We start from the raw sequence: 14,455 nt of genomic DNA, 5'->3' as shown, positions 1-14,455 counted from the left end.
TAGATGAGACAGGATACAAATACCTGGCGGGAATAATGGAAGGAGGGGATATAAAACACCAAGAGTAATGAAGGATCACTATCCAGGAAAGAATATATGCAGAGACTCAAGGTGATACTCAAGTCAAAACTCAATGCCCTAAATATGATAAAAGCCATAAACACATGGGCAGTGCCAGTAATCAGATACAGCATAGGAATAGTGGAATGGACGAAGGCAGAACTCCGCAGCATAGATCAGAAAACCAGGAAACATATGACAATACACAAAGCACTATACCAAGAGCAAATACGGACAGACTATACATAACACGAAAGGAAGGAGGGAGAGGACTACTAAGTATAGAGGACTGCGTCACATTGAGAACAGAGCACTGGGGCAATATCTGAAAACCAGTGAAGACAAGTGGCTAAAGAGTGCATGGGAAGAAGGACTAATAAAAGTAGACGAAGACCCAGAAATATACAGAGACAGGAGAATGACAGACAGAACAGAGGAATGGCACAACAAACCAATGCATGGACAAATACATGAGACAGACTAAAGAACTAGCCAGCGATGACACATGTCATGGCTACAGAGGGGAGAGCTAAAGAAGGAAACTGAAGGAATGATAACAGCGGCACAAGATCAGGTCCTAAGAACCAGATATGTTCAAAGAACGATAGACGGAAGTAACATCTCTCCCATATGTAGGAAGTGCAATACGAAAAATGAAACCATAAACCACAGAGCAAGTGAATGTCCGGCACTTGCACAGAACCAGTACAAAAAGAGGCATGATTCAGTGGCAAAAGCCCTCCACTGGAGCCTGTGCAAGAAACATCAGCTACCTTGCAGTAAAAGTGGTACGAACACCAACCTGAAGGAGTGATAGAAAACGATCAGGCAAAGATCCTGTGGGACTATGGTATCAGAACAGATAGGGTGATACGTGCAAACAGACCAGACGTGACGTTGATTGACAAAGTCAGAAGAAAGTATCACTCATTGATGTCGCAATACCATGGGACACCAGAGTTGAAGAGAAAGAGAGGGAAAAAATGGATAAGTATCAAGATCTGAAAATAGAAATAAGAAGGATATGGGATATGCCAGTGGAAATCGTACCCATAATCATAGGAGCACTAGGCACGATCCCAAGATCCCTGAAAAGGAATCTAGAAAAACTAGAGGCTGAAGTAGCTCCAGGACTCATGCAGAAGAGTGTGATCCTAGAAACGGCACACATAGTAAGAAAAGTGATGGACTCCTAAGGTGGCAGGATGCAACCCGGAACCCCACACTATAAATACCACCCAGTCGAATTGGAGGACTGTGATAGAGCAAAAAAAAAAAAAAAAATAATAATAATAATAATAATAATAATAATAATAGTAATAATTAATCATCATCATCATCATCATCATCATCAAGGTCTACAGAATACCAGGTTAACCCACCAGCGACCCAAAACGTATTCTCTCCTGCGCAGGTAAACATTTGGTCGGATTATGACGTTAGATAGGCTTAGGCCAGATTTAAAGCCACTGTTAATGACAGAGTTTGCCATTTGTATGTAAACAAAGCTGGTGTTCATTGCAAAGCTCTTCCTTGTACCTATTGTAAACTGATAGACTTGACTGTTCATTACAAAATGTTCAAGTGAAGTAACGGCAATTATGTAAAAAGCGGATCCATAAAGGAACTTATAATGAAGAGTGAAAGCAATCTGAAAGCCTCACATAAACTGTCAAGTTAGGGAAGCATGTAGTAGCTACACATCCATGGCCTTCAACGTATGAGTGTTAAATTTGCTGTGGAACTGATTTCAGAAACAACTGCAAAATCCCTCAAATATTTTGGAGACAAACGATTATTTCATGATAGAGACTGGGAAGCCACAAGTCAGTTCATTTCACTTGCAGATTGTTGGCTTGACGTTCTCAGTTTTCGAGTGCATGAAAAAATATATATATATATCCAGGAATGCATATGGCTAGAACATGTAAAACCAAGACAAAATGCTTAAACGAATGGCTGAAATGGCAAATTCAGTGAAGGTTCTAGGAAGCAAAGGTCTTTACCCATTTCAAAACGGCTTAGTACTTTCCGCAGGCTTTGCCCAAATTACCACAAACAGTAAAAGACAAAATTGATATAACATATGTATTAACATATAGACTAAATCAAGACGGACTTGAGCTGCACCCATCATTCTTTCCTTCATATGCAAACTTCTCCATATAGTAACAACGACGAGTCACTACACCGTGAACTGTTTGCCAGACAATTTTGGTGCAAGAGACTGACGATGAACAACTTGCGGAAGCAGTAGAGAAAGGGGCTTTAGAATACTTTGCGGATGTATTGCCCTTCAATTTCCAAAATATCCAGCTGTTTGGTCATACGAATTACCAATGAGAAGATAAATCATGGACAAGTACAATATTCAGAGGTAATAACAAGTTAATGAAGCGCTCTAAAGAATTTAATGAACAACTGAACAATGGAAAAAAATTTGTAAATGGTATCATGGTGAAAAAGGACTAAGAAAGAGCTCGAAAAGTAACTCAAAAACTTAGCTGTAAAATATCAAATTTTACCAATTTACCTCTTGATTTAGTTATATATTTTGTTCGTTGTTGAACGTTCTTTAGAATACAATTTCAAACAGGGAAATAATTTCATCCAAAAAAATATTGAATAAAGTAAAGAGGCTGTAAAAGAATGTTTCAAGTTCAAGCTAATGTGTATGTAGAATGATATGCATTTCTCTCTCAAACAAGTGTTTACTCCTTAATTCTGTAACAATTTCTAAGTAATGTATCTAAATACGTTGTTCATAGGATACTTCAAAGACCTATGATTTATCGCCATAAATTGGTTGTATACAATAGTGAAAGAAATTTTTAGCAGGATGTGAAAATATGTGGAAATTGTTAAGTTATCAATATTAGTAATTAAATCCACATCCTGTGAAAAAATAATAATGTTATTAGATATTTAGCAAAAGATCCATCTGACGTGACTGAATTTACCCCTCAAAGGGTTAAACCCTCATTAACCCCGCTCACCCCCATTTTACCTGAGTGTGGGTAGACCTGATATTCTATAGACAATAATAATAATAATAATACTAATAATAATAATAATAATAATATAACTGTTAATTACAAATAAAAATTCTTTCCCTTGTCTCTCCTTCTAACTCCAGACAAGCTTCAAAGTCGAGAGCTGTCAAATATTACTTCCTGAGAATAATGACGAGCCAGTTGAAAAGAATATACTCCAATAGAGATACTTAAATGTACGTACTGGATTGTGAACAATATGATACTCCAAGTAAACTGGTGAATAAACAAATATTAAAAATTGCAAAAATAAAATTTAACGGCAAAGACTTACTTCAGAAAATAAAAATTTTTGCCCAATCCAGAGAAGTAAAACCAAATGTCCCAAAACCGCTAGTGTCAAAATTGCAGAAATTTGAACATGGAAAAAAATATTGCTGAAATGAACCCGTGCAGGCATATTATGGATCTGATTTGCTATGGACATCAAAGTTTCTTGTCATGTTTTTTATTAGGTATAGGTCTTTATTATACTTACGAATTGCCTTTGTTAGTAAAATTTTATAAACAACATGGAAGATTAAGTACACTTTGAAACGAATTTATTATCTTCATATCCATGTACACGGGCTGAAGTATTTTAAATCCAATAAAATGATTAAATAAAGCTTTTCTAAGTAAACATTCATAGTACTATTCAAAAATGAAATTATAATTTAAGATGTCCATTTAATATTAAACTTTAATTGTAATCCAACTTGTTTATGATAAATTTTATGCACTCAAAAACTCTAACTATTCCTTTTTACATAGCATTTTGTTTCTTATCAAGCATAAGCTATATTTATTCTCAATATACTTGACACAAAACAGAACTGAAATAGATGTAAAACTATATCTGACAAAATCATACCTAGAACAGATAGTCCGTTTTCATTAGGACAAAATGCTGAAGTGGCTAGCTGAAGCTACAATCTTTCTTAGGGACATCATCAACCTTCTCCTCTATTGACTTTCAATGCCTGACGTTTAGCCACTCAATCAGCCATCATAACATCCATGTACAACAACAACAACAACAACAACAACAATAACAATAATACAGTGGTACCTCGAGATACGAAATTAATCCGTTCCGAGGCGGCCTTCGTATAATGAGTTTTTCGTATCTTGGAACACATTTTACATGTAAAATGGCTAATCCGTTCCAAGCCCTCCAAAAACACCCCATTAAATTTCATAATAAAGCTAAATTGACCTATAAACAATGAAATACTACAACAATTTGGACCATTCAATACCTAAATTAAGAATAAAAATCGAAAACCTGTAAATAAAGTGTATATTAGTGTACAAGAAGTATTATTACTGTAACGTAAAATGTGGAAGCTTACCTTTCGAGTGAGGCTATCTCCGATAGTGGCGGCAGAGGAGGAGGAGGACAAACGGCAGATAACGTACGTACGTACACTTAACTTTATGAAAACACACAAAAATTTAAGGAAAACCATAAAACTAAAATTTACGAAACACCTTAACAAAACTGTAACACTTAACTTACAAAAATCTAGAAATTACGTAAAAAAAAATATCCTTTTTTTTTTTTTTTTTTTAACTTTTTTTTACTTTTACGTAGGTTTTTTTTTTTTTTTTTTTTTTACGAATTTCAACTTCATCACCGCTTTCAACGTTCTGTTTTTCATCACTTGGTTCTTCCTTTTTGCTTTCAACTTTCTGTTTTTTATCACTTGGTTCTTCCTTTTTGCTTACTCCTGCTAATGCTGAAAGCCTCTTTAAAAAATAACGATCCAAGGAAGATTGCTTCTGCCTACTTTTCACAATGTTCCTGAAACGACTCAAGCAAACGTCATCGAACTGCGCAAGCATACGACCTGTGTGAGCCTTTTCGGGGTGTCTTTTTTCGATAAACAATTGCACTTTATGAAAAGCGCCTAGAATATCCTTAATTTCTGCCGTTGTCATAGGCTCCTCCTCCTCTTCCTCGCCGCTGCTAGAGAACTCCTCTTGAACGACGTTAAGTTGCATGGCCTCCAACTCCTTCAGGTCATCCGTCGTAAGCTCATCTTGGTGCTCCTCGAGAAGGTCGTTGATGTCGTCCTCGTCGACGACCAGCCCCATGGACTTGCCGAGTGCAACGATCTCGTCAAGATCTGGTTCCAAAACAGTTTTGGGATCATCAACTGTTTCTGACTCTGCAGTACCAGCTTCGCCCACGTCGAATCCCTCGAAGTCTCTGGCGGATACGGCATCAGGCCAGAGTTTCCTCCACGAGGAATTCAAGGTTCGCCTCGAAACCTCCTGCCAAGGTAGGTCAATGAGTCGGATGCAAATGACGATGTCGAAATGCCCCTTCCAAAATTGACGCAAGGTGAGGTTTGTGGTATCTGTGATGTCGAAACATCTCTTGAAAAGATGTTTCATGTACAGCTTCTTAAAGTTCGCTATCACTTGCTGGTCCATGGGCTGGAGGAGAGGGGTGGTGTTGGGCGGAAGAAAAAGAATCTTAACGAAGGAATACTCCGCTAGGATATCTTCCTCGAGGCCAGGAGGGTGGGGAGGGGCATTGTCCAACACCAGCAGACATTTCAGGGGGAGGCGCTTCTCTTGCAAAAAACTCTTCACAGTCGGGCCGAAACACAGATTTACCCACTCGTGAAAAAAAGCCTCGTTACCCAGGCTTTTGCATTAGCCCTCCACATCACTGGAAGCTTCTCCTTCAACACTTTGTGGGCCTGGAAGGCTCGAGGAGTCTCGGAGTGATACACCAGTAGGGGCTTCACCTTGCAATCCCCACTGGCGTTCGAACAAAGTGCGAGCATAAGCCTGTCTTTCATAGGCTTATGCCCGGGTAGCTTCTTCTCTTCCTCCGTGATGTATGTCCGACGAGGCATTTTTTTCCAAAAAAGGCCAGTCTCATCACAGTTGAAGACTTGCTGAGAACTGTAGCCTTCCTTGGTCATCATCTCGTCGAACGTCTTTTTAAAGGCTTCGGCCGCTTTCGTGTCCGAGTTGGCAGCCTCCCCATGACGCACCACCGAATGGATGCCAGTCCGTTTACGAAATTTCTCGAACCAGCCATGCGAAGCCTTGAACTCTGGGGTTGGCGTTGAAGTCCCTTCCCCTCCCTCGTCTTCCGCCTGCGCAATCAAATCGCCGAAGATAGCACTGGCCTTGTGAGCGATTGCTGTCTCCGTTACTGTATCGCCAGTGATTTCTTTGTCTTTTATCCAGATGAGGAGCAGCCGTTCCATCTCGTCGTGCACATGGCTCCTTTTGCTGGACAAAATAGTGATGCCCTTCGACGGTGTAGTTGCTTTGATGGCATCCTTCTGTTTAAGGATGGTGCCTATTGTCGACGGATTACGGCCGTATTCCTTTGCGATCACACTCAATCGCATACCAGCTTCGTACTTCTTTATGATGTCCATCTTTGTCTCCAAAGAGAGCATGCGCTTCTTTCCGTGAATTTCAACTTTCTTGGGACCCATGACTACGTTAATTTACGTAAAGTTACACAATATACAGTCTTCGCACAACACGATAATATGTACTGCAACGAAATCACTTACGAATTTACGTTACTAAACGAAATCGTTGGAGCGAACGAATGCCGATTGCGTACGGTAAAGTTTCGGGTGCGGAGTGGCCGAGCTAAGGGATGCCGGCGCGTACGTATAGAAGATGCATGATGGGAGGGATGCTGTCCAATCAGAGAGAAGGATCTCATGGCTTGGCTAGCATCAGGAACCAATGGGAGAGCAGGAGGATGGTGGCGAGTCTACTAACACTAAGATGTCGGCGTGCGGCACGAGTTTCACAAAATTGTCATATCGGGCGAATCTGCCGAATTTCAGACACCTTCGTATATTTGACACAAAACAGAACTGAAATAGATGTAAAACTATATCTGACAAAATCATACCTAGAACAGATAGTCCGTTTTCATTAGGACAAAATGCTGAAGTGGCTAGCTGAAGCTACAATCTTTCTTAGGGACATCATCAACCTTCTCCTCTATTGACTTTCAATGCCTGACGTTCAACAACAACAACAACAACAACAAACAACAACAACAACAAACAACAACAATAATATAATAATAATAATAATAATAATAATAATAATAATTAATTAAATTTAAAACCCAACAACCCCCATGTATTAAATTTCATGAAAAGTACTCAAGTGGAAATAGAGCCCTTGTAAGATAAAACACCACTTAACTCCAATAACAACATAATAATAATAGTAATAACAATATTGATAATTTCTGCAGTAACAAGTTTAAACAAATACTAATTTGATAATAACATGACACCCATAATGATAGTAAAGATACAATAAAAAACAAATATGCATGTAAAATCTCAACTTTAAATATTACAACCTGTAGGTAGTTGAGCCTCGGTATAACTTTACTGTAATCGTTCAGTGAAATATTTCCAGAAAAATCTACACATCAATAGTATCTTCATATTTTCACTTGAATCACCAATCAGGCATGCTCAGAAAACATCATTTGATATTTTACAACCACTTTTGATATTTGAACATTACTTTAAAAGGGTATTTATCTTCTTATCATATACTATAGGAGTATGGTCAGGGCTATAGTAATTTACTTTTCAGTTATAAAGAGAAAGGCTCCCTGATTGATATACCTCAATTGCTGGTTGTTTCAGTTTTTGTTTGATGTTCACAATGCTATCTGTTTAACTAGATTGCATCACATTAAACTAAAGTATGTGATTGAATTTTTATTTTTATTAGGTATGGAGATGGTTACATTCTGCTTGGATTTTCTGCGGGCTATTTTGTTGTGATTTCTACCCATTTGAAAGAAATTGGACAAGAACTTTTCCAAGCTAAGAATCATCGAGAGGTTCTTACAGATATTGCTATTTCTACAAGCCTGAGCAAAGCAGCGTCATGTGGTGATAATGTGTAAGTTTGAGGCTGAGGAAGTGATCAGTAAAGAAATGATATAGAGGACTAAATATTTAGGGAACCTAGATTTCAAAAAGGAGATAAAGGCTCAAGTTGCAGTCTCTGGAACTAAGTAAGACTGGAATTAGACAATGGAAAGAGGATGATTAGTTTATGCTGTTTTTAGATCTGGATTACATTTTTTGACCACTTTAAAGTGCAAAAACCAAAGGGATAACAAGTGAATACCATTTTCATGTCCAGATATCATGAAAATAAAGAAAATGACAGAGGGAGGTGGGGCGCAACCAGAACACATTTAAAACAAGTTCATACTCGATTTGGCCAGCAGAGGGAGAGATTGATTTCAGTATTTACGAAATTACAGAAATCATCTGCTGAAAATTTGTCATTTAGGTTTTTATATAAAAATGAACTCTTGGTTATCATCCCAGACTTGTTTTTTAGTGAAGGAAACTAATTCCATAAGTCAGATTTGCATGTTTTCTTATAAGTAATTATTTATTTAGTCAGTCAATAGTATAGTTTATATTTCGACATGTTTATTCTTTTAAAGCCCTAAGTCGAGTTTCATAAGTATTTTTAAGTGAATCGCTCAAATATGAAAGATGTGAACATCTTATTAGTCAACTCGAGTGATTTATTTGATAAGAACAATTTTTCCATCCAAATAAGAATTGTTTGCAAAAATAGATTACCTTGGTAGTTTTTCTTGACTTAAGGACTAGTTCGTGACTTTCATTATTTTGTATTTGTGTTTGGGATTCTCATTATTTTAAATTTGTTTTCGTGACTCTCATTGTTTTATATTTAGATGTTAGTTTTCATAGTTACAAAACGACACAGAACAGTCAAGCAGTTATATTACAGTTGAATTATCATTCTCAGAAAGAAAATTTTCATTATTACTTATTCTTTTTTCTTCCTACGCAGAATCTGTGAGCCTACAAATGACTGCATAATATTGAAATTTTTATATACCAAATGTTATCCCTGCCAATGATATGTGTTCATAAATGTTAAAAATGTAAACGTTTACCTTTTTGTTTTTATGTTTAGTCAGTTGATTACCTACAGCAAAAAAGTTGTAAGGGGACTGTGTATATTTTCTCACGTGTCAGTCTGTGTTGCTTAGGATATTTTGGAAACATATAAATAGATTTTGATAATAGTACTTAGTGGACACATTTTTAAATAAAGCATGGTGGACATATTCATTCAATGACTGTCTCAGTTTAGGTAAATTTTATGAGAAACTGGTTATGTATTGATTCTGTTAACATATAATCAGCTCAATTTTGAATAAATTCTCCGAAAAGGTAATGTACGTGACTCAATGCAGTTCTATTGTTTCAATGCCTTGTGGATAATTGAGTGACTATGGTGGAAGTATGCTGTCCAATGAATTCTCTTGCTGGCTATGTTCCATTGGTTAAACTACATTAGACTGCAAAATTGTTAATATTTTTGCAGTCTCCTTCCATGTTTTAATGAATTTATCTGTTGTTTTGTACTCTTGTGTTTATTGTCAGTTAAGTGAATTATTCATGTTAATAATAATTTTATTTGTGATGGGAGGTTAATTATGATGGCATTGTTGGATGTAAAAGTATTTTAACTTTCATCAAGTATGCTTTTATAAACATTGGCAATTCAGCTCTCTCTGAGTTGTAGCTACCATTTAGTTAATCATTTAGTTGAATTGGGAGTTTGTATTGAATGTAGGTCATTGTATTTTTTAACAGTATCAAAATTCATGAGCTGGCCGACCTGAAAGAAGTTTACTCTGTGATTACACTGGATGATGAACGAGGTCTGGAGTGGCTTGAGTGGTCTGACGATGGTCAGCTTCTGGCAGTAGCAACTCCAGCAGGTAAGGCTAAATATTTATCAACAAGTTCTTTCACATCCACCAACTACCAACTTGGATCCTTCTTCCATGCAATTGAGGCAGGCGTTTGCTCTTGTAATTCACAAATATAGGTCAGAAGTTGAACTTCTATGTGGCTGGGATGCTCAAAATGTCTTACTTTTGATATTTGGCTTAATTTATTGCCATACCAAAGGTTCTATGCACCATCCCCTCTACCTAAGCTGCACCGTTTTTTCTTGTACCTGTCATACATTTACTTTCATCTCTTCCTACTTAGCTGTCCAACTTCCTAAACTTTACCTCCCTTATAAGAACAAATCACTTGGATAAATCCTATAAGGATATAATAATATGACTTTGGTATTGTCAGTTGACTGGTTAAGCAACATTGGGGCTGGTCAGTTGTTGGATGGGTAACCGGTCTCCTCGGCGTTGATTCCTTGGGAAAGGATCTTTACCATAATTTCCTCAGTCTACTCAGCTGTAAATGAGTACCTATTCCTGATGGGGTAGGGTCCAGCTATGGGTTAAATAGCAAAACTCAGCAATGATGGAAAGAAATGAAGGATTAAACGACAACGACGTAAATGGAACTTCTGGCAACAGAGGAGCTTCGTCCGGCAGCCAGGTATTCAGCCCAGTTGAAGGGGAAGACGGTCAGGTACTTGGAGGTCGTCATGCAGCAATTGACCACCACAACGACAGTAACCAACAACCAGAGACTGGAGCTACAGAAGCAAACCAGAGGAAGAAATGGACAAGAGAAGAAAATAAGGAAATATGGAGATGCAACACCAGAAGCAACCCGACGGAGAGAGGATATAGAAGAAGGTTGGTCAACATCTGGAATGAGAGGAATAACACCCCCCAAACAGAGCAGAGCCTGGCAGACCAAGTAAGGAACATAAAGAAAAAGAACTGGCTCTCCCCAACAGAAAGAGAGGAATTGGAAAGGGAAATGACATACAGCAACGAATTACAAGAAGATGAACAGGGAGACGATGCCACAGAAGATGACAGGGGTGATGAGGTATCAAACAATGACAGACGAAGAAACACTGACGAAGTAACAGACAGGACGGAATGGGTAGAAAAGATCAGACAATGGATGAAGCCAGATACAGAGAGAACAAAGATCCCCTCCTTGAAAGCCTACAACACCAAGAAATTAAGGGAGAAAACAAGTGAGGTCAATGAAGTAATGAGACTAATACACACCACCAATATCACAGAACCAAATAACTTGACATATGCAGGAGCAAGATTAGTAGCAGAACTGATGGGGATACAAACACCAATACCACCAGCACAACCAACCCAACAGAAACCAAAAGAGCAGCCGCCTTGGAAAAGGCGCCTGGAAAAGCAAATCATGGTGATGAGATCGGACTTGAATAAACTGAAAGAGATGGCAGAAAAAAGGCTAAGAAGCAAGAAAACAAGGGAGGAACTAAACGAGAAATACAAAGTACAGGAGAGGGGACTAAACAACACAATAGAAGATTTAAAACAGAAGCTTAAGGCCAAAGCACGTAAGATCCAACGGTACATGAACAGGAATAAGGGATACCAACAGAACAAACTATTTGGAACCAACCAGAAAAGACTATTCAGCCAACTAAGAGGGGAAGACAACCACCAAGAAATTCCTCTAACTGAACCAAGTAAGAGACTCTGGGAAAACATCTGGAGCAATCCGGTATCCCACAACAAACATGCAACATGGCTCCAGGAAGTCAAGGCTGAAGACTCTGGGAGAATAAAACAATGATTCACTGACATCACGACAGACAGTCAGACACCAACTAAAGAAAATGCCCAACTGGGAAGCCCCAGGTCCCTACGAAGTCCATGGATACTGATTCAAAAACTTCAAGGCCCTACACCCCAGAATAGCAGAACAACTCCAGCATTGTATCACAAATCACCATGCGCCCAAATGGATGACCACAGGAAGAACATCCTTAGTCCAGAAAGAGAAGAGTAAGGGAAATATAGCCAATAACTACAGGCCTATCACCTGCTTACCAATAATGTGGAAGTTACTAACAGGTATCATCAGTGAAAGGCTGTACAACTACCTAGAGGATACAAACACTATCCCCCACCAACAGAAAGGCTGCAGAAGGAAGTGTAGGGGCACAAAAGACCAGCTCCTGATAGACAAAATGGTAATAAAGAACAGTAAGAGAAGGAAAACCAACCTGAGCATGGCATGGATAGACTATAAGAAAGCCTTCGACATGGTACCACACACATGGCTAATAGAATGCCTGAAAATATATGGGGCAGAGGAAAACACCATCAGCTTCCTCAAAAATACAATGCGCAACTGGAATACGTACAATACTTACAAGCTCTGGAATAAGACTAGCAGAGGTTAATATCAGGAGAGGGATCTTCCAGGGCGACTCACTGTCCCCAATACTCTTCGTAGTAGCCATGATTCCCATGACAAAAGTACTGCAGAAGATGGATGCTGGGTACCAACTCAAGAAAAGAGGCAACAGAATTAACCGTCTGATGTTCATGGACAACATCAAGCTGTATGGTAAGAGCATCAAGGAAATAGATACCCTAATCCAGACTGTAAGGAATGTATCTGGGGACATCAGGATGGAGTTTGGAATAGAAAAATGTGCCTTAGTCAACATACAAAAGGGCAAAGTAACAAGGACTAAAGGGATAAAGCTACCAGATGGGAACAACATCAAACACATAGATGAGTCGGGATACAAATACCTGGGAATAATGGAAGGAGGGAATATAAAACATCAAGAGATGAAGGACACGATCAGGAAAGAATATATGCTGATACTCAAGGCGATACTCAAGTCAAAACTCAACGCCGAAAATATGATAAAAGCCATAAACACATGGGCAGTGCCAGTAATCAGATACAGCGCAGGAATAGTGGAATGGACGAAGGCAGAACTTCGCAGCATAAACCAGAAAACGAGGAAACATATGACAATACACAAAGCACTACACCCAAGACCAAATACGGACAGACTATACATAACACGAAAGGAAGGAGGGAGGGGACTACTAAGCATAGAGGACTGCGTCAACATTGAGAACAGAGCACTGGGGCAATATATGAAGACCAGTGAAGACAAGTGGCTCAAGAGTGTATGGGAAGAAGGACTGATAAAAGTAGACGAAGACCCAGAAATATACAGAGACAGGAGAAAGACAAGCAGAACAGAGGAATGGCATAACAAACCAATGCACGGACAATACATGAGACAGACTAAAGAACTAGCCAGCAATGACACGTGGCAATGGCTACTGAGGGGAGAGCTAAAGAAGGAAACTGAAGGAAGGATAACAGCGGCACAAGATCAGGCCCTAAGAACCAGATATGTCCAAAGAACGGTAGATGGAAACAACATCTCTCCCATATGTAGGAAGTGCAATACGAAAAATGAAACCATAAACCACATAGCAAGTGAATGTCCAGCACTTGCACAGAACCAGTACAAAAAGAGGCAAGATTCAACAGCAAAAGCTCTCCACTGGAGCCTGTGCAAGAAACACCAGGTACCTTGCAGTAATAAGTGGTATGAACACCAACCTGAAGGAGTGATAGAAAACGATCAGGCAAAGATCCTCTGGGACTATGGTATCAGAACAGATAGGGTGATACGTGCAAATAGACCAGACGGGACGTTGATTGACAAAATCAAGAAGAAAGTATCACTCATTGATGTCACAATACCATGGGACACCAGAGTTGAAGAGAAAGAGAGGGAAAAAATGGATAAGTATCAAGACCTGAAAATAGAAATAAGAAGGATATGGGATATGCCAGTGGAAATCGTACCCATAATCATAGGAACACTAGGCACGATCCCAAGATCCCTGAAAAGGAATCTAGAAAAACTAGAGGCTGAAGTAGCTCCAGGACTCGTGCAGAAGAGTGTGATCCTAGAAACGGCACACATGGTAAGAAAAGTGATGGACTCCTAAGGAGGCAGGATGCAACCCGGAACCCCACACTATAAACACTATAAATACCACCCAGTCGAATTAGAGGACAGGAGACCCTCTTTCAAACATGCATCAGCAGAATTCACTTTGTACATTACTTTTTGTATATGTAACTAACCAAGTAATTACATAGCTATAGTCTCTAACTAATGGCAGCTAACGTTTGGGGGAGAGGGGAACAACTAAGCAAAGACCTGTCAGTTTGTTTCTGCCGGTTGACGACTGTGTTAGTCGATTCTCAGCTGTTGATGATTTGAAATTCATTGTTGGTTACCAGATGTAATGCAAATTGGTGAGGTATTAGTTATTGTTGGTAGCTTTTCTTTTAGGCTTTTTGTTAAAAGACCAAGTTTCCCTCACAATTGCGCTTATTTTTTTCTAGTTTTGGACTTAAAATTTGTTACCGACTTTGATGATATCTGATGCTAGTTCATTGTCAACTTGCTCTTGCAGCAAATGATGTAATATGAGATTGACTTCATGAATGTATGACATGCACACAATTTGCACTTCATGCAGGGGTCCGGTATGTTCACTATCATTAACATGTGAGGAATGTACTGATTAG

General features: G+C 38.8%; 1 protein-coding gene across 1 annotated transcript in view; it reads left to right on the top strand.

Moving 5' to 3' along the window:
* LOC135216338 (WD repeat-containing protein 19-like) overlaps window positions 1-14,455 on the top strand; it is a 927,827-nt gene that overhangs the window by 321,396 nt on the left and 591,976 nt on the right. The window contains 2 exon segments of the mRNA XM_064251544.1: window positions 7,845-8,018; window positions 9,767-9,894. Of these exon segments, the coding sequence (XP_064107614.1) occupies window positions 7,845-8,018; window positions 9,767-9,894 (302 nt within the window).

Source organism: Macrobrachium nipponense, chromosome 6 (assembly GCF_015104395.2).
Source record: "Macrobrachium nipponense isolate FS-2020 chromosome 6, ASM1510439v2, whole genome shotgun sequence".
Taxonomy (NCBI): domain Eukaryota; kingdom Metazoa; phylum Arthropoda; class Malacostraca; order Decapoda; family Palaemonidae; genus Macrobrachium; species Macrobrachium nipponense.
This window is presented reverse-complemented; position numbering and strand designations above follow the sequence as displayed.